This window comes from Fusarium solani (genome assembly GCF_023522795.1).
Source record: "Fusarium solani strain SB1 chromosome Unknown bctg00000001, whole genome shotgun sequence".
Classification (NCBI taxonomy): domain Eukaryota; kingdom Fungi; phylum Ascomycota; class Sordariomycetes; order Hypocreales; family Nectriaceae; genus Fusarium; species Fusarium solani.
Window position 1 is genome coordinate 3,975,273 of NW_027072156.1, and position 26,150 is coordinate 4,001,422.

General features: G+C 54.4%; 8 protein-coding genes across 8 annotated transcripts; 4 read left to right on the plus strand and 4 right to left on the minus strand.

The window, feature by feature from the left end:
- Positions 1-2,235: 2,235 nt before the first annotated feature.
- On the plus strand, positions 2,236-3,074 carry MRS44_003339 (uncharacterized protein; the record flags this gene model as incomplete). Its single annotated transcript, XM_046275362.2, has 3 exons — positions 2,236-2,426; positions 2,486-2,965; positions 3,017-3,074. 3 exons carry the CDS (start codon positions 2,236-2,238, stop codon positions 3,072-3,074), a joined length of 729 nt encoding a protein of 242 aa, XP_046137453.1.
- A 773-nt stretch (positions 3,075-3,847) lies between these two features.
- MRS44_003340 (uncharacterized protein) lies at positions 3,848-5,370 on the minus strand (the record flags this gene model as incomplete). The annotated part of the gene is made up of 4 exons (XM_046273546.2): positions 3,848-4,539; positions 4,774-4,879; positions 4,932-5,059; positions 5,112-5,370. The coding sequence occupies 4 exons, from the start codon at positions 5,368-5,370 to the stop codon at positions 3,848-3,850; spliced, it is 1,185 nt and encodes a 394-aa protein (XP_046137454.2).
- A 343-nt stretch (positions 5,371-5,713) lies between these two features.
- MRS44_003341 (mitochondrial 54S ribosomal protein mL43) lies at positions 5,714-6,240 on the plus strand (the record flags this gene model as incomplete). Its single annotated transcript, XM_046273547.1, has 3 exons — positions 5,714-5,752; positions 5,811-5,893; positions 5,949-6,240. The coding sequence occupies 3 exons, from the start codon at positions 5,714-5,716 to the stop codon at positions 6,238-6,240; spliced, it is 414 nt and encodes a 137-aa protein (XP_046137455.1).
- Positions 6,241-6,601: 361 nt separating this feature from the next.
- Positions 6,602-7,594, minus strand: MRS44_003342 (uncharacterized protein; the record flags this gene model as incomplete). The annotated part of the gene is made up of 4 exons (XM_046268423.2): positions 6,602-6,633; positions 6,684-7,286; positions 7,365-7,435; positions 7,557-7,594. The coding sequence occupies 4 exons, from the start codon at positions 7,592-7,594 to the stop codon at positions 6,602-6,604; spliced, it is 744 nt and encodes a 247-aa protein (XP_046137456.1).
- A 1,840-nt stretch (positions 7,595-9,434) lies between these two features.
- Positions 9,435-11,100, minus strand: MRS44_003343 (uncharacterized protein; the record flags this gene model as incomplete). Its single annotated transcript, XM_046280813.1, has 3 exons — positions 9,435-10,017; positions 10,067-10,312; positions 10,376-11,100. The coding sequence occupies 3 exons, from the start codon at positions 11,098-11,100 to the stop codon at positions 9,435-9,437; spliced, it is 1,554 nt and encodes a 517-aa protein (XP_046137457.1).
- A 2,252-nt stretch (positions 11,101-13,352) lies between these two features.
- Positions 13,353-13,931, plus strand: MRS44_003344 (uncharacterized protein; the record flags this gene model as incomplete). Its single annotated transcript, XM_065623177.1, has 1 exon — positions 13,353-13,931. The coding sequence occupies one exon, from the start codon at positions 13,353-13,355 to the stop codon at positions 13,929-13,931; it is 579 nt and encodes a 192-aa protein (XP_065479249.1).
- Positions 13,932-14,457: 526 nt separating this feature from the next.
- On the minus strand, positions 14,458-16,339 carry MRS44_003345 (uncharacterized protein; the record flags this gene model as incomplete). The annotated part of the gene is made up of 6 exons (XM_065623178.1): positions 14,458-15,193; positions 15,248-15,366; positions 15,434-15,653; positions 15,764-15,777; positions 15,835-16,035; positions 16,337-16,339. The coding sequence occupies 6 exons, from the start codon at positions 16,337-16,339 to the stop codon at positions 14,458-14,460; spliced, it is 1,293 nt and encodes a 430-aa protein (XP_065479250.1).
- A 6,053-nt stretch (positions 16,340-22,392) lies between these two features.
- On the plus strand, positions 22,393-25,488 carry MRS44_003346 (uncharacterized protein; the record flags this gene model as incomplete). Its single annotated transcript, XM_046268427.2, has 4 exons — positions 22,393-22,764; positions 23,650-23,904; positions 23,945-24,363; positions 24,450-25,488. The coding sequence occupies 4 exons, from the start codon at positions 22,393-22,395 to the stop codon at positions 25,486-25,488; spliced, it is 2,085 nt and encodes a 694-aa protein (XP_046137460.2).
- Positions 25,489-26,150: the final 662 nt, after the last annotated feature.

A 26,150-nucleotide genomic window follows, 5' to 3' on the forward strand; every position in this document is an offset into this window, starting at 1 on the left:
GGAGTGAGAATTAGGTCGGACGCGCGATGGAAAAGGTTTTGATCGCGAGAGGTGCGGACAAAGACGGGACAAAGAAACGCGGCCCGGGGTATGCGAATGGGCTGCAGATGGCGACGGTGCTTGGTGCGAAGTGGAGATTCGAGTTTATTTCAAAGCGTCGGAGGACTGTAGGGCACAGGTGATGACAAACCGTGGCCAAGAGGGTTCGCAGACGCAGGCGGCGGCGACGATGGTGGAAAACGGGGAGGGGTGGCAAGGGTGGGAAAGATTCGCGAGACTCGAAGCGGACGGGACGTCGAAGGAGAGAAACCCTGGAGATGGAAGATGGAAGATGGAAGCTGAAGATGCAGAGTATTGAGGATGGTGAGAAGGAGGAAAAGGGCGAGAAGGACTCTGGGATGAGGTTGTTGAGATGATGTGGTTTGGGTGTTGGGTGGTTGATTGTGGAGGTTGTGTGTGGCCCAGAAACAAAAAAGACCTTGTGCTTGTGGTAGGTAGCCTAGGTCCTTCCTTCCTTCAGGTAGCGCGGTAGCTCGGGCTCGGAGTCGGAGGCGCCTGGTCCGTGCGTCAGCTTGCACGATATTCGGAACGGAAGCGACCAGTTTTCCCGAAGCAGCAACTGTTCTTGGCAGAAGGCCGAGGAATTTGGAATAGTTTAAATACGCAATCTACGATGCCGTTTTCGGTTGAAAGTCCCAAGGACTTGTGTCTCGTCGCTGCAAATGCATCTCCTGCGCTCCTCGGGTCGTCCCATGTTCCACATGCCGCTAGTTCAAGGATCCTCTCGTTGACCTCATGTAGCATAATAGCGCGGAACCCTGTCATTGCTGCAGTGCACGGGGAATAATCGATTGCTGAACTCAAGCCACTTCCGCGTATTTCAGCATTATGCCACAGTTTATAGGATAGTAGTTGAAGCCACAGGAACCAGTGATGTTCCTAAATAGGCAAAGCTAGGGACGAATCACACTTCACGGTTCAGCGTGATAACCCTCGGGATTAAAGTTGTGGCAAGGTCAGCCCTGCTGGAAACTCAATGTCAAGACAGTGATTCGTAGACTTACACACTCGGCCCTCCACAAGACGGTTATTGTTTCATACCCTTTATTTTACCCGCAACCATCTCAACCCCACAGAGCTGGAGAACATCACACACGAGCATCAATGCTGGGCCAACATGGTTTAGGGCTCGCTCGCAATTGCGGAGGATACGTGGATTAGAATGATCACAGATCTCCAAGCTCACATTAACAATCCGTTACTCTGTTCCTAGTTGTATAGCGCAACCAGACGGAGAGCCTGAGACATACTCTTCAGCCAGCAAGGGCACGATGAAAGCACGTGCAATGAAATGGGGATGTTTCACCCAACACTTTTAGCCCGTACCTCTCGAGAGCGAGCCTGTTTGGGGTGAATGACACCCGAGTGGCCAAAGCCGCTCGTGGAATTGTCTCAGCGCGGACACAGCCTGAAGGCTTTATGACTGTCCTGGTGGATGAAAAGGGCCACGATAGATTCCCCAAATCGCCCTGAAAGACAGCAAATCTCTGGTACTGGAACACGCATGTGCGGAGCTGGCGATATTTGCTACGGCATGTGGTGGGATGCAAGGAACGACTCATGATGAGCAGGTCCATTGTTGTACACGAATTGAACCAGGACTTCATTTATAATGAAACAGTATGGCTCACAGGAGTTAGCCAAGCTTTGAAGCTTGAGTAGCTATGTGCATTGTAATAGTATTATGCTATTGGCTGCTCAACGAGTGTAATTCGCCTTGATCCCATTGGTGATGACTGGACTTAACTTGGGCAACCTTCCTGGATCTCTCACGTCTGGTTTAGTTAAGAACAAGCACAAAAGGGCGGAAATTTCACCATAATGAGTCGGCCTATAGAAAACTAATGTACTCTGTTCCTAGATGTTGAACATACAAATCTACTCTCCTCTCCCCTCGCCTTGACCCTGTCGAGGTAATTACCAAATCGGGTTCAAGGTGAGACCCCTGCAGTTCTCATCGGTGAATGCGCCAATGCGGGGTTCGTTCCACCGCCCACCTGAATTTTTGGCTTTTTTTTTGGTACTCGAAAAATTTCCACAATCTTATCAGTTGCTTCCAGCGGGCGCGGATCTCAAACCAACCTCGACTTTTTTTCCCCTTCACACCTTGGAAACCCAAGTCAATTCTCCTTGCGCCGATACAAGTATCAATCGACACTTCTCTAACCCGCCAAAATGCCCAAGTCGAAGCGCGCCAAGGTCGTCCACCTCACGCAGGTGTCCAAGAAGACGCGGGAGAACAAGGACAAGCTGTTTGAGAACATTCGCAATGAGATTCCCGAGTACCAGACCTGCTTCGTCTTTAGCGTCGACAACATGCGCAACAGCTACCTCAAGGAGGTGAGGCGCGAGCTCTCCGACTGCCGGTATGCCAATCTCTACAAACCCCGACCGCGGAAACCTGGACGCTGACCCGTCATCACAGACTCTTCTTTGGCAAGACAAAGCTCATGGCCAAGGCCCTCGGTCAGACTCCCGAGGAGGCCATCGCGCCTGGTATCGAGGGTATCACGAAGCACCTGGCTGGCACCGTGGGCCTGCTCCTGACGAACCGGCCGGCCGAAGAGATCCTCGCCTACTTTGACAACCTCGCTCCCGTCGACTTTGCCCGCGCTGGCGTCGCTGCCTCCCGCGGCTTCTCTCTCCCTGCCGGTGTTCTCTACGCCACCGGCGGTGAGGTCCCTGCTGAGCACGACGTGCCCCTCGAGCACACCATCGAGCCTGAGCTGCGCCGCCTCGGCGTGCCCACCCGCATGGTCAAGGGCCGCGTTGTTCTTGGTGATGAGTCTGGAGAGGGCGAGGACTATGTCGTCTGCAAGGAGGGTGATATCCTGGACTCGCGGCAGACGAGGCTGCTCAAGCTCTTTAGTGTGTGCCTGAGCGAGTTCAAGGTCAAGGTGTTAGCGTAAGTTTTTCCCATACGCACTTTGTCTCATCAACGACTAACACACCGCAGGTACTGGAGCGCCGCAACCTCCGAGGTGACAGAGGTCAACGCCATGGATGAGGATTAAAAGAAGACGAGTCAATGATGACGCTCTTGAAAGAGAAAAAGAAACGCACACGGTGCTAGACGTTTGGCTTGACAAATTCTTGTGTGTTCGAATGACTGATACCAGCATGAACTTTTATTTTTATGGGATCTCGGCGTTGAGGGCCATGGGATATGGAGGGCATCATGTTTTTTGACAGTAGACCCGTCCTGAATGACAAAAAAATACATACTCAAAACATTCACATGACGACTCATTCACTCACTCGGCCAGTACTATTTAACTGTTACTTTCAACTGAACAAAGAACTCCTAAGTGATACATCAGAGTCGGCCTTCTCGGCCATCCTAGGCGACATTTTCAAGGGTCAGCAGGTCACGGAGTCCTTACCCTGACCTTACCTATGTTGCGCAACGTCTTACGCCCCTTTTCACCATTGTCACCCTCCTCCTGCTTTTCTCATCACCTCCCAAAAACCAATTAGAATACATAACAAAGAGAAAAGTTACCTCCCACCTTGCCTCGTCTCGAACCCGTCAGGAAGGCATTTGGAGCGTCGTTGAAACCGTCAGGGGTGAGGCCAGACTTGGCGAGTTAGGGAGGCAGTATAGCCGGTTAACAGAAACAAGCGAATCCAGAACGGCGCGAGGGGATACTCCGAAACTGCCGTAGGTGTGATTTTGGTTGTCGATATAATCTGGTGCGCTTACCCTTGGTGGAAAAGGGGGGTGTATTAATGACGGGAGGACGAGAATCGACAACCCACCAACAGGCCATGGAGAGGAAACACTGCTTTAGTATCGGCGCAACTTCCTTGGATCCTCGTAGCCACCGTCATAGCCACGTTTCCGGCCACCGTCATCGTCGCGGGGCCTGTCGTAGTCCCGGTCCCGGTCGCGATACCCACCTTCTCGTCCACCTTCTCTTCGGCCGATGGGTTCCATGTTGCTTCCAGTACGTCGGTTATCGCGGTCTCCGAATCTGCCACCGTCGCGGTAGCCACCGCCGCTGCCGCCACCGTGTCTGTCGTCATATGAGCGGCCGCCGCCTCGCGAATCATACCCACCAGGGCCTCGATCGCCTCTGCGGTCACCGCCGCGGTCGCCGCGATCACCTCGGTCGCCATAACCACCATTTCTTCGGTCGAAGCCAGGTCCAGAGGGCGCGTCGCTCGGTGCGCCGTATCCGTTTCTATCGCCACGGCTGTAGTCGCCACCACCGCTCCGGAAGCCACCTCGGCCGCCGTAACCTCCTCGGAAGCCACCCCGTCCACGTCCGCCGTCGAAGCCCTTGTAGCCACCGCGGAAACCACCGCCAAAACCGCCAGGACCCATTGGACGGGAGGGCATCGACCTGGTGTAGCCTCGGCCACCGAGACCACCGCCAAGTCGACGAGGTCGCCATCCTTTGACGGTTCTGCCTCGTTCGACGTCTACCTTGATACGTCGATCCTTGATGCGAATGCCATCGCAAGCATCCAAGGCAGCTGCTCGTGGGTGCGCCAGATGGCGCAGGTGTCAGTCAATCTTACCATAAATAGTACCTTGCGTGCTGAACGGGTTGACAAAAGAAAAGGAATAGCAGAGACGGGCAAGCTTGAGGGCCCTTGTGTCTCGCTGTATACTTTAAAGAAAGGGCAAGCTTGAGGGCCACATTCTGAAAGGTACATCCAGGGAAGAAGACAAATGTCTAGTCAGAAGGGGGATGGGGGTGAGTTTACCTCTCATATCTTTCTCTCTCTCAAAAACGACGAAGGCGTATCCTCGATGGGGCTTCTTCTTCTTGTTCGGCTTCTCGTGCGCGTGTGTATCGACAATGATGCGAATCTGAATCGCGGTTAGCAAATGAACATGAAACAGATGCGTAGGGACAGCGTACGCGCTCGATGGGACCGAAGCGCCCAAACTCCTTCTCCAGGTCTCTCTCATCAGCATCGTAGCTCAGACGCGCGACAATCAAAGTCTTGAAGGCATCGCCTCGGACGTTCGGATCCTCGTTCGGCTTATCTGCACACTCGGTTAGCGATTGCGCGACAGCATCACGGCTGGGGCTTCCCACAAAGCTTAGGCGCCTGCGTCACCAGCTCCTCCAGGTCTTGCTTCTTCTCCTGCTTCTTGCGATCGCGCGCCTGAAGCCAACTCTCGGTAGGGTTATAGACATCGGTCTCCTTGTACTTCTGCAGCTCGGGTAGGAATTGCGCGACGCCGCTGATGGGCGCTGTCTTGCGATCCTGGGGCGCATGGTCGGGCGGCTCGACCCATCGCAGGGGGGTCGCGCGGCGAAGAGTGCGAGCAGATTGGGGGAGCTTGTCCGTCATGGTGGAATCTCGCGTCGGATATAGCAGAAGAAAAATAGAGAGTAATGAGCGAAATGAAGAGACGCGCGAGTGATACCGCGGTCGATAATAGATGGAAAGACCAGGCGCACGGAGTTTAATTGTGTCGTCGCGCGGTCGTGAAATTATCCCCCCAAGACTCGAAGGCTGCCTTTCAGTCGAGGCTGAGGCCATGTTACCCGGAGTTCTGCCGCAACAACGCTAAGCCGCTTTTGGGTACCCTGCACGAGTGCTGATTTTCTGGCGATGGCCTCGCGTGTGTACGTCAAACTCTCTCTGGTTGTCGTTGGATCATGAGGATAGCGATTGACACGGCCAGACAAAGATGACGATCAGAGCACTACGGCAAGTAGCAAAAGGCCAGGTGAGTCTTCAATTGATAACAGCCCCTCACCTGAGACTTTGTCACTGACCGCTTCCAGAATGGCCTCGGCGCATTCGTTCTGCAGTGCAAGAGGTTGGACTTCTTCTACTGCGACTGGGCCGGCAGCTCCAAGGGAATGAAGTAAGACAGCCCTTCTTACACTCTACTATTTGAAGTTGGTCTAACCTTGCTGCAGCGGCTTCATTAAGTCTCTCCTCCCCAAGTTCGCCGCCGCCAACCCCCAAGTCGAATTCTCCATCTCCCCCCGACCCGGCAAGCACCCCGTGGTCATTGGCCACTACATCAACGGCCGTACCAAGCCCATCTGCGTGCGAAACATGTCGCCCTACGAGATCCTGCAAAAGGCCGAGCTCCTCCGTGACGCCAGCGGAGAGAAGCTGAAGAAGACCAACAAGGCTGTCACCAGCACTAAGCCTAGTGTGCGTGGTATCTGGTCCCCGTACCACGGAAAGGGAATGGTGGTCTGAGACGAATGTTTGGATTATGTGTATATGTATCTGGAACAACTTGGGGTTGCCTGCTTGCTGCATTGGGTTGCGAGGAAACTGTACGATTTAGAGTAAGGATCTCCGAATGATAGAAGCGTCAATGATACCTGCTTCGCCGACATGACACTTGACTTGACTACAGTTGACAAAGGGAGAAGTTTGTGGTCAAATGAGATATATAACAATAGAATTTTACGGATGGCCCGGGTGTTTGGCACCGAGAGTTCACAACTATTCGATTGTTCATGGGTATTTTTATTTCATTCATCATCTATCTGCTCTCCCTTCAAGACAGTATATCCTTGTCTGAAGAAGGCTTTTTACTTTTGATATTGATTCCTTACTGCTTGGTGGCGTTGATGATGTCCACGACTGGAAGTGGTCAGTACAAATTCGTTCAAGAAGCAACGGGAACAACTTACAGGCAGGCTTGAGGGAAGCACCACCGACAAGGAAACCGTCAATGTCGGGCTGCTTGGAGAGCTCGCCGCAGTTCTTCTCGTTGACGCTGCCGCCGTAGAGGATGCGGGTCTCGTCGGCGACCTTGTCGCTGATGCCGCGGAGGAGGTCACGGATGGCCTTGTGGACCTCCTGAGCCTGCTCGACGGTGGCAACCTTGCCAGTGCCGATGGCCCAGATGGGCTCGTAGGCGATGACGATGTTGCTCCAGTCGGAGATCTGGGACTTGAGGGACTCGATCTGGGCGGAGACGAACTCGATGGTCTTGCCGGCCTCGCGGGTCTCGAGGCTCTCACCGCAGCACCAGATGACCTTCAGGCCGTTCTCGGTGGCGTACTTGGTCTTGGAGGAGACGACATCATCGGACTCGCCGAGGATGGTTCGGCGCTCAGAGTGGCCGAGGATGACCCAGTTGATGTTGCTGTCCTTGAGCTGAGCAACGGAGATCTCGCCAGTGTAGGCACCGTTGGGCTTGTCGAAGACGTTCTGGGCAGCGACCTCGATGTCGGGGCGGATGGTCTCGCGGACGAGAGAGAGGTAGAGGGCGGGAGGGGAGACGACGACCTCTGCAGGGACAAGTCAGTTGATGATGCTCAGAATGAGGGGCAGTCGAGGGACGACGTGGAGGTGAGGGGCAGACATACCAGCGTTCTCGTCGAGGGTGGCGTTGTTGAGGTTGGAAACAATCTCCTTGATGGACGACACGGAGCCGTTCCTATAAGATTAACGTGTGAGCTTCTGAATACAGCTTCGTAGGACCTGCGGCCTTTTTGCTTCATGGAGGGGGAGGGGGAGGGGCAGAACAGCAACGGATTGGATGGCGGGGTAAAACTGACATCTTGAAGTTGCCGCCGACGAAGAACTTGCGAGCCATGATGGGCAATTAGACTATGTTGACCTAAAAAGGAGGAAGTTGTTTTTGGTGAAGCAGAAGATAGAGAATGTGGATGAGAGAGAAAGGGAAGAGGTGTTGTTGAGAAGGGTAGCTAGCTAGTAAATAGTTGGACGTGGTGGTGGTACTAGGCCCGGCGCGCGTCCGTGTTAGTTGGGGCGGGCGAAGGCGGCTCAGGCCAGGTCCATCCATCAGGTCATGAACATGGATGGATGGGCATTGACACGGACGGACAGGAACACGGAGGGGCAGTGATTACTGAAACATGGCGAGTAGTCACTAGGGATGTGATGAGAATTATGCCTATATTGGCCTTGTCTTATGTTCTCCCATCAACTTCTTCAGTCGTCACCTCAACCTCCCATCATCATCTACCGCCCACCAAGCACTTACACTGGCCCGGCGACACGGCAGAGCCCGGAGCTCCCAACACCATCCCGCCGGGTCTCCTCCCGTTTCTCGCCATCATCCGCGGGGCCGTATCTCATAATACCCGAGGCTGATCAGGCCAGCTTTCCCAGCCGCGTAGACCAACATCAGACACTCACCTCCGCGGGTACCTGAAATCTCTAACGCAAACGGTTGCTGATCCGACTGGCGTCATAGTGGAGGGGGCTAACCACAGCGGCATCCCACCTTGAAAGGTAAAGGACCTCTGCACCGAAGCTTTGACCGAGCAAGCTTCGGAGATACTCACCGCTCAGCACAACATACACCACCTCTACATACCTACATCGTCCCATACGCAGCACATCCTCTTGATGAGCCTCCGTGCCCGCGATCCAGCCTCTCCTTGGACGAGCACGCACACCCACACCGTATCCCCCGGTGTGCGGCGCGTACTTGCGCATCCAGGTCAGCACGTCCCTGGGACGAGCAAGACATGGCATGCAGTGCAGCATCTCACTCTCCGCGATCCTGCCCCTGGGTCACTCTCCATCAGCTGCATCCTGTACAACCACCCTGCTTCTTCCGACTCCTTGCAGCTTTCACCGCTGCTTTTCCCTTTTCTGTGTTTGAGATATCATCTACAGTCCATCAAGCATTGGTCTTGGCTTCTGAGATGAGGCTGCGGCGAGTATCTTGACCCCCTGGATGATGTAGCGATAATCCTCAGGCGACAAAACGCACTGTCCCTAGCTGTCGAACCACTAAGTCTTACCGAATATCATGCCATGATAGTCAGCCTCGTCAAGAAGCATCGTTCTTCACCCATGTCACACTTGAGGTTGTCCAGAAGGAAAGCAATGCTATCAAATGACAAAATCCTATTCCCTAACAAAATGTCTCTATCTGCTACCCTCTTGCTGTGATCAAAGGGGTCTGTCTGTATCTGTCTGTAACTTGTCCTCCAACAAATAAAGTAAAAAAAAAAAGTAGATGTTTGAATCAATCTATCAGATATGTCCTTCCTCTCGGCTTCCCCTTCTCGACTCTAAAGTCGTCAATGTTCCCTTTCGCAAAGTGACCCCGTCCTCCTCCAGGCGCCGGTTCCGAGAAGTCGGCGGCGTTCTCCTTGGTATGTGGCCTTGGGTAAAAAAGACTCCGACGGGATGGCAATGCGTCCTTATGGATGGGATGCTATATCTGGCAGGACTGGCGTCTCTGCCGAAGATCCTTGGGCGTCTGGTTGCCCGATCCGTGGTGCGTGTTGGAGATTCAGAATATGGTCTCTTGATAGACGGTCATCCCGGTCTCTGCATGTGCACTCGCACGATTCAAATGTTGATAAATCCTGGTAGCAGACAAGTTTCGCTTTTCTAGGTCCATCTGGTTAGCTCAGGGCTTGTGGCAAAGATATCAAAAGTCACTTACAATTCATTCAACCGGTGCCAGCAATAGCGTTGCCAGTCTTGACTGAGTTGAGATCGTTGGTGAGCTTCATCATGGAAGTGAGGCGCTTCTGCATGGTGGCGATGTGCTGGACGTTCTGAGCATCCTCGGGCTTGACAAGGGTCTGGAAGAGGTTCTCCACGGCCTTACGGTGCTCCATCCACTGGTCAAGAAGGGGCTGGGTCGCGGACTCCTTGGGCTCCTGGGGAACGGGCATGGACTTGACGGCCGCCTTGCGGCTGGGGGCGGTCTGAGTCTCGGTCACTTCAGTCTTGCGCTTACGTCCCTTGGAAGGCTGGGCGGATCCGTTGGTGGGCGAGCCACTGGAGCTTCCATGGTCGTTGTGGACGCGCTTCATGTGGTCCCGGAGGTTCCACTGGCGGGGGAATCCATTTCCGGGCACGGCACGCTCACATCCCTCGTAGACGCAAAGGAAAGGCTTGTCACCATGGCCATGGAGTCCGTGGGCCTCACGCTCATGACGAAGGAGGCACGCAGTCGACGAGAAGCGGGCGCCCTCGCACGACTCGGCCTTGCAGCGGTAGGGCTTCAGGTGAGAGTCCACGAATTTGCTAACAAGTCAGTATGGTCACCAAACACGACCGGCGGGGTGTTTCTTACTCATAGTTGCACTTAAGCTTCTCGGCCTTGTGGTTGCAGCTGGACTGTCCCTCCCAGGGGCAGTGGTAGAGTCCATCCTCATGGGGAGCGGCCTTCTTGTAAAGATCGTGGTCCCTGGCGGACTCACCATCACTGTTCTGTCGTCGGGGTCCGGCAAAAGGAGCAGGCAGGGCAAGGGTCTCGTCAAGCTGAGGCATCACCTTTCCATTGGCATCCTCGGAGATCAGGGGAAGGTTCCGGTCAAGGCTAAAAGAATCGACTAGGTGAGAAACCGATTTGGGAGTCACTTTGCGATCGGGTAATACGTACCTAGGCGACTGGCATTGCATCTGAGGCGACGAGTTGGGGCTCTGGGTGGGGAACCACAGGTCCTCGATGGTGTTGGGAGAGGAAGATCGGGAGATGGAGCTAGAAAAGCAGTCCCAGGGGCTAGGGGGAGAGTTCTCGGCAAGGCTGACATCAGGGCCAAGCTGCATGTGGGCTGGGACCACGTGGAGGGGGCTGGAGTCCGGCAGGGAAAAGGTGGCATCGCCGTTCAGTCCAACGTCGAGGGAGTATCCAGGCCAGTACATCTGGGTCGTGATGCCATCGGCATCGGTGTCCAGGAGGCAAGTATCAATTCCCGCCATGGCAGCACCGGTCTGGGTTCCAGTCTGGAGAGCGGAAGCATTACCTGTGAAGTCCATGTTGTTGGACAAGTGTGATGATTGTGACAGCGCAGAGCCGTTGGATCTGTTCGAGCTAACCCTGGACATCGCTTGTCCACCTCGGGTCACAGGAGCAGTCCTGGATGCAGTCCAGTTGGTCTGAATGTCCTGGCGTCCTTGGGAGTGAACACGGCTTCCTCGGGGGGTAGTCTGGCCAGATGTGAAAATGAACTCCTCGGCTTCTCCGGAATGGGCAGATCCATTGTCTGAGAAATCTTGAAAGTTCTGTGGTCCTTCTGCTGTCGTAGCCCACGACGAACCTGTCAAGAGGTCCGCTGATGGTTCTGTTTGAGAAAAAGAAAAGAGTCCAGATGTTGTCGAAGCCATGGTAGGCTGAGAGAAGCTGAAATCGCTGAGGAAATGGTCAGTGTGCCGTTCACGACTACCCAAAATTAAACAAGAAAAAGAAATGGTGGTGCTGATCATGGCTTGAATCAACTTTGAATCTGTGGAATCGGTTAGCCATTTTTCACTGCGTGGCTGTGGCGTCGTAGGTACAGACCAAGTATGACAGTGAGGAGCATGGACCTAGTGTTAGATCTTGCTTTCTGTCAAGGTTCCTCGGGTGTCCGTTGAGATTGTGGCGATGTCTCCAGTCGTCATTCTTCAAGTCACAGGTTGAATCCAGGCTCAAGCATCCAGTGGTGTATCAAGGGTCATTGGCGGCGAGTGGTGGCGGCGGTGTTGGTTGAGTGGTGTTCAGGTCGTGTGTTCAGGTCGTTCAGTCTCAGCTTCCCGTTCTTCGGTCAATCAGGTTGTTGGTATAGCAATTTGCAGTGTCGAGTATGGGTCCCAGAGTCGAGTGTAAAGCAAAGAGTCCATATCATCCATTGAAACCAGGGATAAAAGCCAGCGAAAGGTCAAAGAGGCGTTCCAGAGACAAAGCGTGCGGATGCACAAAACAATCAAATTGGATTGTCAGATTCATGGCCGTTAAGCCTGAATGCTACCTTGATTCCTAGAGCGACCATCCAGTGCGGGCGAAATGTTGATCCAGTCTGCGTCATCCAGTTTGTGGCATCCATGCGGTCGATTGTCTCCTAGTTGTTGCCATGTCCAGATCTAGTCCTGAGTTCAAGAGTATCCATGTTCCTTGGGTCGAGTCCATGATGAAACCAGCAATGTCCTGAGGCAAAACGAGGAAAGAGGTCCGGCCCTGATCCATGGGAAAAGCTGCGATTCAATGTACATCAACGGGCAATACTCACCGTTCGGTGGCATAGAGCCAGAGTGAGAATATCATTGTTTCATGTCCGGCTGGACAAGTCCATGTGTGAAAGAGATCCCGGCAATGAGTGTCGACAATCCTAGGAGAAATGGGCCATTTGATCCATGTGAAGAAGTTCCTTGGGGCGAGAGCTTGAAGTGTTTGTTGTCCGGGAGCGATATCCTTGGGTGGAAGACAGAGTGAAGAAGCAAGATGATTGATACATTGATTTCGCGCAACATGATTTGAAAAGCAAACGCAGACCTCCCAGGGAAGAGTAAAGAAAACAGTACCTGGACAGCGAGTGAACCTCATCGAGGTCAGTCGAGTTCTTGAAACCTGGCATGGTTGCCGTGGTCACACAAAGAGTAACAGTCATGGTATCCTCGGGGTAGAGCAAATTGAGCTCTTGTGATCCAGCAGATCAACGAGGGACGTTGTCTTGCAAGTTCAGACCAGTGGCAAAAACTGTCGTCAAGTTGGTGTTGTTGCGCGACAGGATGATCCTTGGGCTGATTGGGTTGGGTTGCTTTGGTGTTTCCTGACGGAATGGCAAGCAAGCGTAGACAGATATGGTAGAAGAGGGTTAGAAAGAGGAGTAGTAAAGGATGGGTCGTCTTTGAAGGATCAGGCCGAAGCGAGGATTGTTGGGCAGTAAGAGGCGAGAGTTGGGCTGGAAAATTGAGGAAGCAGAAGTGAGACGTTGGGCAATGAGGGACCCTGCGGGTTTTATCATTGTCGAGGCCTGACGACTTGCCGGAGCCAGGTTCCACAGCAAGCGATGGATGCCAATGAAACTGCCGCATAGGATGGCCGCATGAGTGAGTTGGCGTTTGTGATTTCAGAGCGAAGAGACCGGTGTGTTGGATTATTGCAGGGATATGCGTCCAGGTATGGGCCAAAACGACCACGACTGGCTCAACTTCCCTGATTTGGTGAGGGGCCTGGTGGAGAGCAGGCCCGGGGCCCGTCCTATCACTTGGCGTCAACTAGTGAAAGGGAGGGATGATGGCTGTCGGACAACGCATCACTGCAGCTGGTGAGCGCAAAAGGGAGCTGGACGAGGGTGAGCAGTGACAAGATGCGAGGAAAGCGCGGGACCAAGGGGAAAGGCAGAGGCTGGCACCGAGATTGCGCTCAAGTCGTCATCCCGTCTTGAGAGTAGAGTTTGCATTATCAGCGTCGATCCTCATGAAGTTCTAGTCCAAGCGCTTTTCGAGAATATTAGTCTGCGAGGGCAGTCCTGGTATTGGACCTCCAAAACTTGGTCCTGGCGATCTTCTCAACCAAAACACCACTGTTACGAGTCAAACGGCGCTGACGATGTCGTCCCCTCTCCGGCCGGCCCGCAGCAGAAGAGACCACCCCCTTCATGCCCCTATCTCCTCCGGCCAGGTCAGCACGGGTGGATCAGAAGAAGAAACCATCACCAACCAGACTGCGTCCTGCGAACCGGCATGCAACCAACGGCACACCGAGTCTGTCTCCCGTCACCCGGGTTGTGTATCCCGGTGCTCTGATTGCTCACAACGCAGGCCGTGCTGGGCGGGGTAGGTCTTGGTCGGCCACGAGCAGGGCCCTTCATTACGAGACTGGACGTACCTCAGAAAGATGCAAACAGAGGGAGGCTACAGAAAGGGCCAGCGATTCGCCGAGAAAGCAGCCTATGACAAACAGCGGTGGTCAAAGTGGGCGAGAAGCGCTTCCAGAATCAGAGGGAACAAGGTGCGACAACAACAACGAGGAGACAAGAGGCCAGAATGAGGTGACCCCAGAGAGACCAGAAGCGAGACAGGCCACAGTCGCTCGCGTCGCTCGCAGTCGCAGGCCGAATATCGTGTTCGTGACGGTGCCAAGACAGGGTAATCCAACGGTGCCAACGTTGCGATCCAACGCTGTGCTACGGGAGACGAAAAACTCTGTCGCTCACAGACAGGCTGATGCCTGCTGATGTTGATGTGTTGTTGGTGTTTGATTGCACACCTCAGTTTTGAGTTTGCTTTCCAAGGCAATGGGCCAGGCACTGATTCCACTCGACGAAAGGAAAACATTAGGGGTCCTGCCAACTGAGGAAGGTTTCGCCCCACGTGATGACACGGGACAACCCGCTCCACCAACGATCCATTTCCATCCCTTCCATGGAAGCCAGCATGGAAGCCCACCAACAAACGCGGAAACATGCCGTCTAACGACGCGTGGCCAAGTGTGGCTCTCTATTGATATCAATACAGTACATACAACAAATCTCTGCGTCGACTCTCTTCTACATACACTATGTATAGGTCCAAAAGATCTAATTTCGGAAATCCCACCCCTTTGTCAGCCCCAGGTGCAATAGGGCCAACCGCTCGCCTTACAATCATGATTGCTCGAGTGAGCATTCAGCAAGACGCTCCGCCGTGGCTCCAGAATGACGAATCCTCATGAATCAGTCCTACTAAAAGATTCCACGCCTCCAACACTTTACAATGCATGTCCTAGTCCGAGTCCAGCTCTATCACGGCTGGACTCGCACTGCTTTCACCAGTCACGCCTCCCGCGATCCCCTCATTCCATAGCTCCTCCAGTCCCCTCTCAACCTCACCCTCTATTCTCCCAAGCACCCCGGCCAGCATCGCCTTAGCCGCCTGCCAGCTGTTGATGCCCAGCTCGCGACTAAACAGCTTCATCTTGTCACTATAGACTCCTCGCCACTTGGCCAGCTGTCTCTCCTCGACCATGTTACTCGCTCGCCCCGTCGAGGCGATGGCGGCCCCAAACATGACGCACCACAGCCACAGCGCCTGTGTCCACATGCTCGTTTTGAGGTGCGCCTCGCCTGCGTTAACGTCATCGATCAGTTGCTCCAGAAGCCAGTCGATCAGAGTCACGTCAAAGTACTTGTGACCCAATTCGGAGCACAGGTAAAAGAATGTGGCGATGAAGCTCGTTCGGCTACTCTTGGGGTCTCCGTTAAGGATTCGCGGCACGTATTGGGTCGGGTTGAACCCTCTCGATATCTCGTAGTTGAGGTTGAGGTCCTTGGTGTGATTCTGCCATAGCCTTGCTGCTCGTGAGTCGGTATCTTCCCACCAGCCATATCTCGGTGCCTCGCGAGGCGGCAGCGCTGTAATGTCCCAGATGGAGGCAAACAGGAGTGCCATAAAGGTTGGTTGATATTCCGGTACGTTGACGAGCTGGCCCGACTTTCCGGTTCGCAAGCCGTCACCGACCCTATTCATCAGCATCAGCAAAGGCGGAAATCAGAGTACAATTTTGCAAACCGACATCTTGAGCATCCTTTGGGGCAACGTCGGGACTTGGTCACCTGCCCGATTCCACTGCTCAACTGCTGACCGGATACCCTTGAGGTGCCTTGACGAGGCATCCAGCTCTCCGATGGCGCCCTAGTCGATCGATGTCAGTCTCATAAGGTCCGACACTGCGTCCGACACTGCATCCGAAATGTCCTACCTCAGTTAGTGCGAGCGCAGAAATCGCCAACATGGTGTCTCCGCTCTGTGCAGTGTCTGGTTTCTGGAGTTGTTCTCTCGCGAACTGGTAGGTGGCGGCTTTGTGGTACAGGAACGGGATCCTGACCTCGTCCATGGACCCCGTAACCCAGGCCCATTGACAGGCCGACAGCATCAGACACATGTGCATATACCCCGGGTTTTCGAACGACTTTTGGATCCTAGACGGCTGTCAGCTCATCGTTTCGGCCGAACCATGAAGGTCCCGGGGATTCGGGTCACCGCACGCCGAGGATTCCAGTTCCCTGGCTACGGGTCGCTGGCCCCATACTGTGTATTGCGAAACTGATTAAGCACGTTAGTCACCATCCGGCCGAAATCCTCCTCGTGCAGGCAGCTTACAGTGCTGCAGGAGGCGCTTCGACGGCTCCGGGAGGGCGTCGAAGAGCCCCCAACATAGTTGTTGAGGACGTTGATGAGACCTGGCGCTGGAGGCTCAGCCAGAGCCACCTGGGAGTTGCCAAAGGCCTCGAGTTCGGTACTGGGACCTGCGGCGCTGCTGCTGGATGAAGGTGAAGGTGACGACTCATTGGATGGCAGCGTCTGTTCGGGAGTTGGATAGATGCATTCACTCCCCGTCTGGAGGCAATTGGTGCTACGCTCGCCAAAGGCCGTTAGTCAGTCTTACAAACGAGACCACTACAACTCGACGGTCGGCGCCCAGGTCTGACGCGTGGCACGGCAGTATGCAAGGCTCATGTGCCCTGCCATACTGCCGGATCGCAGCCTTGCATCAAGCCAAGGGTCCGAGGGAGTGAGTTGCTGGAGAGTGAGGGGGAAGGGGAAAGTATAAGATATATGGATGGTATGGTGCAGCTGCAGCCGGGAGAGAAGAGTCACGTACCATAACGGCTTTTGCTCATCGCAGCGCACATGTCTTCGTTTACAGGTCTGGCATCCATTTTTGCTCCGTCGATGAAATCTCCTCTTGCGTTCCTTTGGGGGAGCCATTCTCTTCTCCCGTGGTCATGAGGGTTAGTTACTATTGTGGTGTTTCTTTGGCTCTCCGAAAATGGCAAAGGCTTAGCAACCTCGCCCACATGCTGATGTATGTGTCGGCTCGTCTATCGTCAAGATCCGCAGCCCGGCAACTCGGGGACAGTCGACGGGAAATATTCCACAGGAGGCGAGGTTCTGGTGGTGAGGCACGGTTGGCACGGTCTGAACAAGAGACAGGCCATGGAGGCATGCCTTCGTATTGAGAACCAGCCTTTGCCCGATTCCAACCAAGCCAGATGGCGGGATAGCCCCAAATAGAAGCCAGAGAGCAAAGCTCGTTTCCCTAGACGAGGCCTGCAGGGACCTTGTCCAATCAACGCACACTGATCCCCCCTAGACCCATGACTCGCTAAGACCCGGTGGCGGGGGCTTTCTCACCCAAACCCGTAGAGGCTACGCCCTCTGTCCGGGGACTCGAGATCAGTGAGGCCATATTGGAAAGCAAAAAGGCGGCCGCTCGACATCGGGCTGCCTCGAAAGCGCATTGTCTCGCGCAGGGTGGATCTTCCCATGAGGAACCTCCTACGTCACCGCTGCACGATGAGTGACAACCAACGGTATGGAGCCTCATCTGGGACCAGGATTGCTAGTATAGCATCGGGAGGCTGGTGCTGTTACGGTGCGCCCACTTGGAGCGGGAGCCTACCAACGGCCTTTGAAACGCTCGAAACGGTTCAAGAGGATGCAGATGGCACGAGACCACCACCGACAGACATTGTGAGCCTCACTACAGACGAGCCCTACATAAATTAAATCAGCCTTACCCGGCAGACATAGTTGGCAGACGCTCCAGACATGAAGATCACCATGCATGCCATCCCCTCTTCATTCATGTTCTGATGCTGTTGGTGCGTCAACTAGCGCCATCTCTGTAGTGAATGACCGAGGCTCTCCGAAACACACCAGGTCCGATCCGGATCGGACGCCCGTGTCGGAGCCCCGGGGTGGGCCCGCCTCGGAAGTTGTGATGGTATGCTGCCTACGGAGGATGGTTTGGTTCTCATGCGGGGCTGTGGTTATTTTGGGTGACGGACTCCCGGTCGGCATGTCAACAGGGGGGGGCAGGTGCATTAACGCGAGCCCGTACCAGGCGATAGCTCGTGTTTCCCTCCCTCATCGTGCCACGTGCTGCTAATTGGAGGCGGCGCAGGACATGGGGGAGCCCTTCAGCCCTAGGGAAACGAAACAACATAAACGCGGCCAAGCACTGGCCCTTTTGCATCGCCAGGGCAGACAGACAGATGTCGTCTCCCTCGTGTCAGCGGTGTCTCATCTTTGGAGGCTGGCTGGAGGCTCGTGTCAGACTCGTTCTCCATGATGATGAGGGACCCTCTGAGGGCTGAAGGGAGCGTTACGTCCGGCGCCCTGGTCAATGAGGCGAAGCTACCTGTTTGTCGCACCGTTGGAAGCAGAAAGATCACTGCTGCCTTGTCCGATATGCATCGAGACCAGGGTCACAGCCATTTTGTGGCTTGAAGAACGGAGGCAGAGGGACTGCCTATTCCCCCGGACTGCCGTTTCTCAGTATATGGTACTAATCCTTCGACCAACTGGCTAATTTAGCCCAGGAGCACAGAGGGCACGATATGGGGAATGACGACGGGGTTCTACGGATCATGGCTTGACAATGAGCCCTCGCATTGAAGCCCTCGTGACGATACCAAGCAGCATTTGTCAAGGTGGCGTAGGGGGGAGAGGGGACGAGCAGGTATTATTGCAAGGGATTCTATTTACGGATTCAAGGAAGGGATGGAGATACAGGGGGGCCTCGACGGTACGTAATATCTTCAACGTCGATGAGAAGCAGGCTCTCGATCTGTCCTCTTCTGCTCTGCTTTCCTCTGCAGGTAAGCTCGCGTCCCATCGTCTTGGGTCAATCACCTGACAGTCGTTCGCAGGCCAGGTCGAGAACATCGAGTCGAGGGGGTTGGCCAGTCTCACCAAAAGGAGAAGCCGAGATTCTCGTAAAGAGGAACCAGAAGAAATGAACAAGGACAAAAATAGCCAGAGCTAGAAGGCATTGGGAACCGGAGACTTCCAAGTTGGTCGAAATGCAAATGCCTGCCCCCCAGATCGAGAGGGCGCCCTACGAGCTGTCAAGTTACTATCTGCGACAATGTCTCACCACGGTATGTGGGTGGTCACGGGCATCATTCGGCGTCGCAGTTGCAGATGCCCTCCGGGCCAATCGTTCATACGAGATTTTGCAATGAACCTCGATTATTGAGATGTAATTGCTCTTGTTCGTGCTAATGTCACAGACGGCATTGGATGCATCTCATTGATCGAATGCCCGCTGTTAGATCGAGACGGTGGCGCTCTAGTAGGCTGTCGAGAACGCCCCCTATTAGCGGCCCCATCCAAACCTCACCTCTGAATGAATAGATGGCTTCTTCCGTTAAGAATTTTAACTCTAAACACTCCGTATATCCGAATTAAAGGAGCTGCCTCGGCAATTGTTGATTTCATGGTCTAGAATCGTGGTCTAGAATCATGGCAGTGGCAATAATGTAGGCATTCAGAGTCCAGCCCAACAATGATCAAGTCTGCTCACAATTACACACAGCTCACGATGATGACAAGACTACACGGATCACACTGCAAGAACTTTTGATCTCGCTCCTTCTTGAATGCTGCAGCCATGGTTGTCGCCGAGTTACGAGGTCCCCGTCTCACCATGCTTCACACGGCGCCTCACAAGGCGGACAAGTGCCATCTTGCATCTCGAGCACTTTTGATCCCGCTCCTTGGCGCTGCAGATGCTTTGCTATCAGTCACTTACGAGGTCTCATCTCAGCTAGCAAGACTCATCCCGTAAAGGGGGGACCAATGCCGGCGGGAAGCTCAGGTACGGGGCCAAAGCCAGCGTCAGGGGTTGCACACCACCTCGAAGCTGAACATTGCCCGCGATGCCAGGTCCGCGGTATCGTCTGTCGAGTAACGAATGCCAGATGTCGATACGAGTTCGTGGTACGGTATTATCCGTTGCTGTTGGGAAACTCGACAGATCTATGACCAGTTGCCGACGTTTGTGGCAGTAAACGTGGTGGCGGCTGCTCGAGTAAGGGGCATTGTTCACCGCCGGCTCTCCAGGAGTGTCCTTTTCTTCAGAAGATCACCCCTCTCCTCATACCTTGGTCTTCTACGTGTTTCTCTTTCCCCTCACGTCCAACAACAATCCCGCCAGTGCCGACAGTCGCTCACACTTAGCGCTCAACATCACCTTTTGGAGCCCCTCCCTCGGGCAGTACCAAAAGCCGAGAGCAGTTCTATAGGCCGAGAGGAGAATTCCGTCTCAACAAGCGGCATGATCTGATCGCCAAAGATTTCTTGGGTGCTCCCGCCCAGCGGAGTCATCTCGCGAGACCTTCTTTGGTGTGTTAAGACCAGGGGTAATACGAAAGGGGGGCTTTTAAGCCAGATCCTCGGATCTTTGACGCTTGGATGGGGTTTGGGGAATTGACAGGCTTGTGACAGCGAAATCTCGGAAGTTTTAAACCTTCTTGAGCAAGTAAATTCAATAATAGGAGCGACAACACATGGCCGGAGGCCATGCTTTTGCTGTTGAGCTTGCGACAAGGAGGTCAAAGGTCGATAAGACGGTGCCAAAGGCCAATTTCACGGCTTGGAGAGACAGTATAGGACGATGTCGAATATTTGATTGAGTAGGGCTCTTCTACTGTGGCTGAAGTGTGATCCAGTCTGAAACTTTGCGAGTGGCGGGATCAAAAGGAGGAACACGAGTTAGTGTTTTGGCAAGCTTGAAGAGGCACTTACCTTGCTTCCGATTCAGAAGTCGAAAAAGAGCATTCCTAGGCCCAGATAAATTAGATACTAGCATTACGGGGCTATTGCAAGGACACCGGGCCTAAGTAATTGCATCGTCACTGTCGCTGTGGTAAAGTTGGTCTCACGTCGCTGTTGACAGCCAAAATGTTTGGGAGCAAATCGACAAAATGCAAATAACTTGGACCATAGGCTTAACACTACCAGATTGCCTTTAAGCATAAACCCACGACATCCCTTTTCAGGCGCAGGGCCCATTTTGAGAAAGCTATACATGTTCTACAGTCCTTTGTCGTTGTTACCGGAAGAACAGGAATCGAAAAGCACGACGGACCAAATGTTCTTCCTGGGTCAGTCCCTGCCGTCCAACAGCAATCAATAATATACCCACAGCGTGCAGCAGATGTTGCTGACTATGCAAACAAGAAGGGAAAGGAAAGGGGGAGAAAGGAGGAATATTGTGCCGAGTGGTTGAGAATGTCAGTTTGAATTGTCACCTAGGGTAGGCAGGCTGGGTCGGATATCCAGGAACCGAACCAGACAGTAGCCTCACTTACTTGCCAAGAATTTGGATGTCAGGAGATTGGGCATGTTTGATCGGACGGTTGATGTGAATGGGCAGAAACTCTGTGTGGTGTAACAGTTGGTCTGTTGCCCACAGTTGGGCCTCGATGAGATCCATATCAAGATTTCTCTGAGGGGTCAAGGATCCTTCCCTGCCAAGATGTGATGTGATATATGTGATGGAACTCTAGTTTTGTAATTACATAGAATACGTATGCAGGTGTGCGTGATATGTCGCTCACAATATTAGTATGCCGGTAGTGAGTCTGGGTATGTGCCCAAGCATCCAGGCATTGATCCATCTACCCTAGGCAGCGAACTTCACCTCGACCAACCGTAACAGGATGACACCGACAACGTCTCTGGTGGCGATTCTACTCTTATCCGGATTGAAAACATTGCTGTCGTGGCTTTGCATCTGCAGTTCTGTACCATGAGTGCGTCTAGAAGATCCATATCGCGAAATCAGACACTCCTCGACATCCAACCACAACCACACAGATATCCAAGTATAGGATATTCTGACCTACACGGCCTCAGATTGTCCTCAACATCATGGCCAACCCTATCGAAAAGAATAGATATCCCTTGGCCTGCATGGGCCGATGCTTGTCTAAACGCTCCCTCACCTCTCGACTGCCTCAACCAGACAATTGGCCATCATGAGTCCTGGCTTCGATAACGACGACGGCGTGAAACTTCACGGCCATACTCCAGGGTTGCGAGAAGACAGCAGCGCTTATGTGACGACTTTTTCGTGTCACGTTAGTATCCACGTCAAGAGAGAGAAGAAACGTTGGGTTCCGCAGATCGGTCACATGCATTTGGCCGCCCGTGGGCAATCTGGCACCTGCCAAATGGAACCTGGGCAGCCAAACAATCGGAGCCATCTCGAGCCTCACCTGGTTCGCCCTGCTCTGGCATCCTTGCGTGGACGACATCGACCTCCATGAGGGGACCAACAACATTGGCCGCCCTGAGGACAGGAGCTCTGAGTGGAGGTGGTCTGTCCTGCCCTGCCCTCGATGCGGCCTGTCGCCTCAGCCTTGAATCAGGGCAAAGCAGATGAGGCATCTATCTCGCACCCACATCGACCCCGTCCGTCACGGCCATGGCCAACCTTGATCCATCATCCATGGAGGCACATCATCTCTATCCGCTGGCAACGAGATCCACCCGCAGGTAATCCTTCGCCTCATAATCGGCAAAGCTGAACTCGGCCGGGTCAATGCGGCCTGGGCTGCGCGACGGGAGAGAGCGTAAGGACCCTTCATCTCCTTGTCACCGTTCACAGGTGCCGACGATGCCACGAGCTTGTGGCTCCCCCAAAGCCCAGGGTCAAGGGCAGGTGGAGCAAGCCGCAGTGCCAGCGTCTGCTTGCATCAGCGTCAGGCCATGGTGTCGTCGTCGTCATGATGGATGGATGCTGTGACGGGCCCTTGCACACGCTGTTCCTACCTCCGCACTGGACCGCATCCGCATGGGGAGCCAGAGCCAGCCAGCGCAGTCCTGTAACTAACAGCCTGTCTCCGAATCCCCTCATGGGCCCTCATGGTTCGCCGGGCGGAATTCGGGCTTTGCTCAGATCGGCGCCCCGCGCGCTGCAAGAGATTCAGGGTCGAAGCCGTTGAGCTTCTGCCACCCAATCACCAGACGCCCTGTCCTGTCCTGTCCAAGGCCAGCACAAAAGCCAAGTTTAGCCAGGGCCAATCGCCCTGTGCGCCATGTTCTAGAGGTGGTGCGCTGTACTGTTCTGTGCTTTGCTGGTCTGGTTCTGTGCTGGTGCGGTGCGGTACGGTGCGGTGTGCTGTCTCGGTCGTCTGTCGAGGTGCTCTGCTGTCGGTCCGCCAGCTGGGCATGGCATCTCACGGGCTCCCGTCGGAAATACCCAACCGCCAGGCGCTGATGCTCGTGATGGTGGTGGTCAGTGGGCATCAACAAGCCCTGTCGGGTGCGATTAGCTGGCATCCAACGCCAACCCATCCATGATGGCCCAAAAGCCTTGGTGCCCGACCCCCATCGAGTCCCATCATCGTCCCGCCATTGACCGCTCCTCATGGTTCCAGGTAGTCCCCTGCTCCCAGCTATCTCCTGAGGTCATCTTTACCTGACGCTGCCAGCGCGTCTTGGGCAACAATGCCTGCGCCCAATGATGCCGGCGGGAAATTGCCTCGCTGTTCAAGACCAAGGCAGTAGCCGAGAGCTGCCCCCGCGATCCATGAGATGGAAGCTATTGTACCTTTGTCTCCCACACTCTACTTTTGAAGCACGCACAAAACATCTGGGGTAGTCCCGGGCTCTGACGAAACCCTTCGACACTGACGCTCCACCTCCTCGGCTACACAACATCGACCATCCCTGGGTTCCTGGATTCTGCTTGCTTGTTTTCGCCGGAAAGGAAGGGATCAGGAAAGAAAAAAGTTACAGTGATACCCACCACCCAGATCCGCTGCACGGCTGTGGGTTGCGCGCTTGCTTGCGTCGACGGCACGACACGACACGACTATCGCAGCCCTCCGTTCGGACTTTGGCTCACGCTCACTCCCGACCACCTGGAAGACTTTCCTCGTCTTGGGGCGAATTTTGTTGCAAATCTCTGCCAGAAGAGTCTTGGTCGAACGCTTCCCGCCTGGTCCCTGTCGAGACTCCGCCATTAGTGAACGGGGTATCTTCCATTTTTTTCTTCTTAGGTTCCAGTGCCATCCCATCCACCATCCATCTTGGACCAGGGTCCGGCTCATGACATGCGTCGGTCTCTCCCTTGCAGCCTCACGAACGAACATAAATCGTCCCTATTCCGAGCTTCAGTGCCCCCAGTCCGCTCCCGTACCTGTGCCAACTCAGATCGGCTCACTCATCAGCATTGCCTGCGACTGGTTCGCTGAGAATCAATCAATCGGTCAATCAATCGCCCCTCCCAAGCAAAGCAAAGCAAGCAAGAAAGCCCCCTCCAAGGATCAAGCACTACGTATCGTCTTCTTAGTGCTTCATTGTTTTCCCGCGAGTTTTTTTGTCCAATCATTCCGTTTCCGTCCATCTGGAGCTGCTGGCCCTTCCTTTGACGTACGTCCCGAGACGTCAACACAGACAGACAGACAGACAGATTGATCCATCTGCCTGGGCCACAAGTCACACCGCCTACAACCGCCGACGGGAGGACCCAGACCCAGGAATCCCATCGCCATCTCAGGAAACCCTAGTCGCCGTGGATGCCCCAGAGATTTTGGAGCCAGCCTTTTGGAGAAAACCAAGGATCACGGCCCAAGGACCCATAGTGTGCAAGCTGTCCATCGGATTTAGTCTCTTTTTCTGGAACCCAAGGCCCGGACCCATTTGCTTCTTCCTCGCCTGTGGATTCTTTCTTTATCAGCCGCAAGTCTCGTCAGCAGGACTCTGTCCGGAAGTTAACACTGCCTTCATTCTGCTGCCTGCTGCCATGACCAGCCAGTTCAGTATGGCGCAACCAGAGTATGCCTACAGGTCCTCGGCCATGTCCAACAGTCCCTGGAACCCGACTCGCAGGTGAGATTGCTCTCTCCCCGTTGCCTGTCCAGCCCGTCCGTCGCGACGGGCACCATCAGTGTGGTTGGCTAACTCTCGCCCGGCAGTTCCTTTGCCGAACCCACGGCACATGGAGGCTTCGATAATGTCTTTTACTCGACACCAAGGTATGGACGTCCTCGAGCTCCCACGCCCGGAGTTTTTAGTAACAATGGCCCTCTGCAAAGTGCCAATTACTCGGCTAGCTCCTACAACCTCGCTGCCGGTGCTGGCGCCGCTGCCATGCCCACCGCTGTCAACGGTAACGGCGCTGCTGCCGGCCATCTGTCGCGGGCCGAGTCCGCCTACCCTCCGGGCTCGACCTACGCCGGACGTCCTCCGTCGGGCTCGTTTGGCAAGCCCATCGGACATGGATCCTACAAGGGCTCCAGCTCGCAGGCCTGGGAGACCCATGACCGCTACTCACCCACCGACTCGGTCGACGACATCATCGCGTCGCCTAACCTGTCTGACTATTCCCTGGAAAATGGGATGAACAGCGCCGCCCAGGCCAAGTCCAAGCCTAATGGTAAGGGACGGTCACAGCGACGGCCGTCGAACCGAGACGAGTTTGACGGTCCCCATCAGTTCCTGCAGCGGCCACCGCCAGACGTTATCGCGATGCAGGAGCGCGAACTCCCACATCTGCCCACGAACCTTCACGTCCAGGAGCAGGACAGCGTGCTCAGCCAGGTCAACGACCGTCTCTCGCAGTGCGCTTACGACTTTGTCGCCAAGTATCAGTTCCCGATCCCGTTGACTCAGGATATGAGGCCGGTTGAGCGACCGCAGGATCGAGAGTGGACCGAGTGGGTTTACCTCTTGAAGCGCCTAGCGACGAAGCGACGCATCCCCGCGCGAGTGCTGTACAACGGACAGATCAAGCAGTTTGTCACGATCCTCGAGAACTCGCTCGAGATGCGACACGCGGCAAAGCACCAGAGCCGTCCCCTCAAGGACGACCGCAACATCCTCCAGCTCATCTCGGCCGGCATTCAGGTGGCCAAGATTCTGAAGGATGCATCGGCCATGGACTACCTGGACCGATTATACGTTTCTACCGAGAAGCAGATCCAAGACCGTGCGGCTGCGCGGTACCGGTCTTGAGACACAAGCTTCATCGCGAGTCCTAAGCGACTCCCACGATATACGTTTATACGCTTTCCTACAGCAGGAAAAGACGATTGATCAGCCGGCGACGACTACGGCGCAGAGCAGAGCAGAAACAGGGATGTGACCCGGGTCTCTTTGCTGAGGCTTCAAGCAACGCAACTGCAGGGTCGCATTATGAATGATAATGTTTTTGGAATATGGATGGGCATTCTTCCACGGTTATACAACATGAGTTGAGCATGACGCTGTCGACGACATGTTTGCCGCGGGTAACAACCGTCTTTTCTGGTTGGGAGGCCATCGTCTAGAGCGTGTTGGGAGTTTTCATGTGGCAATGATTTCTTGTCTTTTTTCTCTTGGGCGAATCGCGGGTTTCTTTTTTTGCTTCCGTTGCTGTTTTAGCATCCATGATTGTTACGCTCTCGTTTTTCTTGTTGCTCCGGGTTATGGGCATCTCTCCAATAGAGGACTCAGGCACAATTCGCACTTCTTGCTGTGTGTTTCGGTCATTCCGGTAATTGGAGAAGTTGGTCCCGGGCATGGATGGCGCGCCCACTGCCGCCCCGGCCGCGGGTGGCGTTGGGTAACGACGGAGATGGTGGTGTTGGGCATCGGGGCTATGGTCAAGAAGGTTGGCAAGGGTCTGGGATATTGGG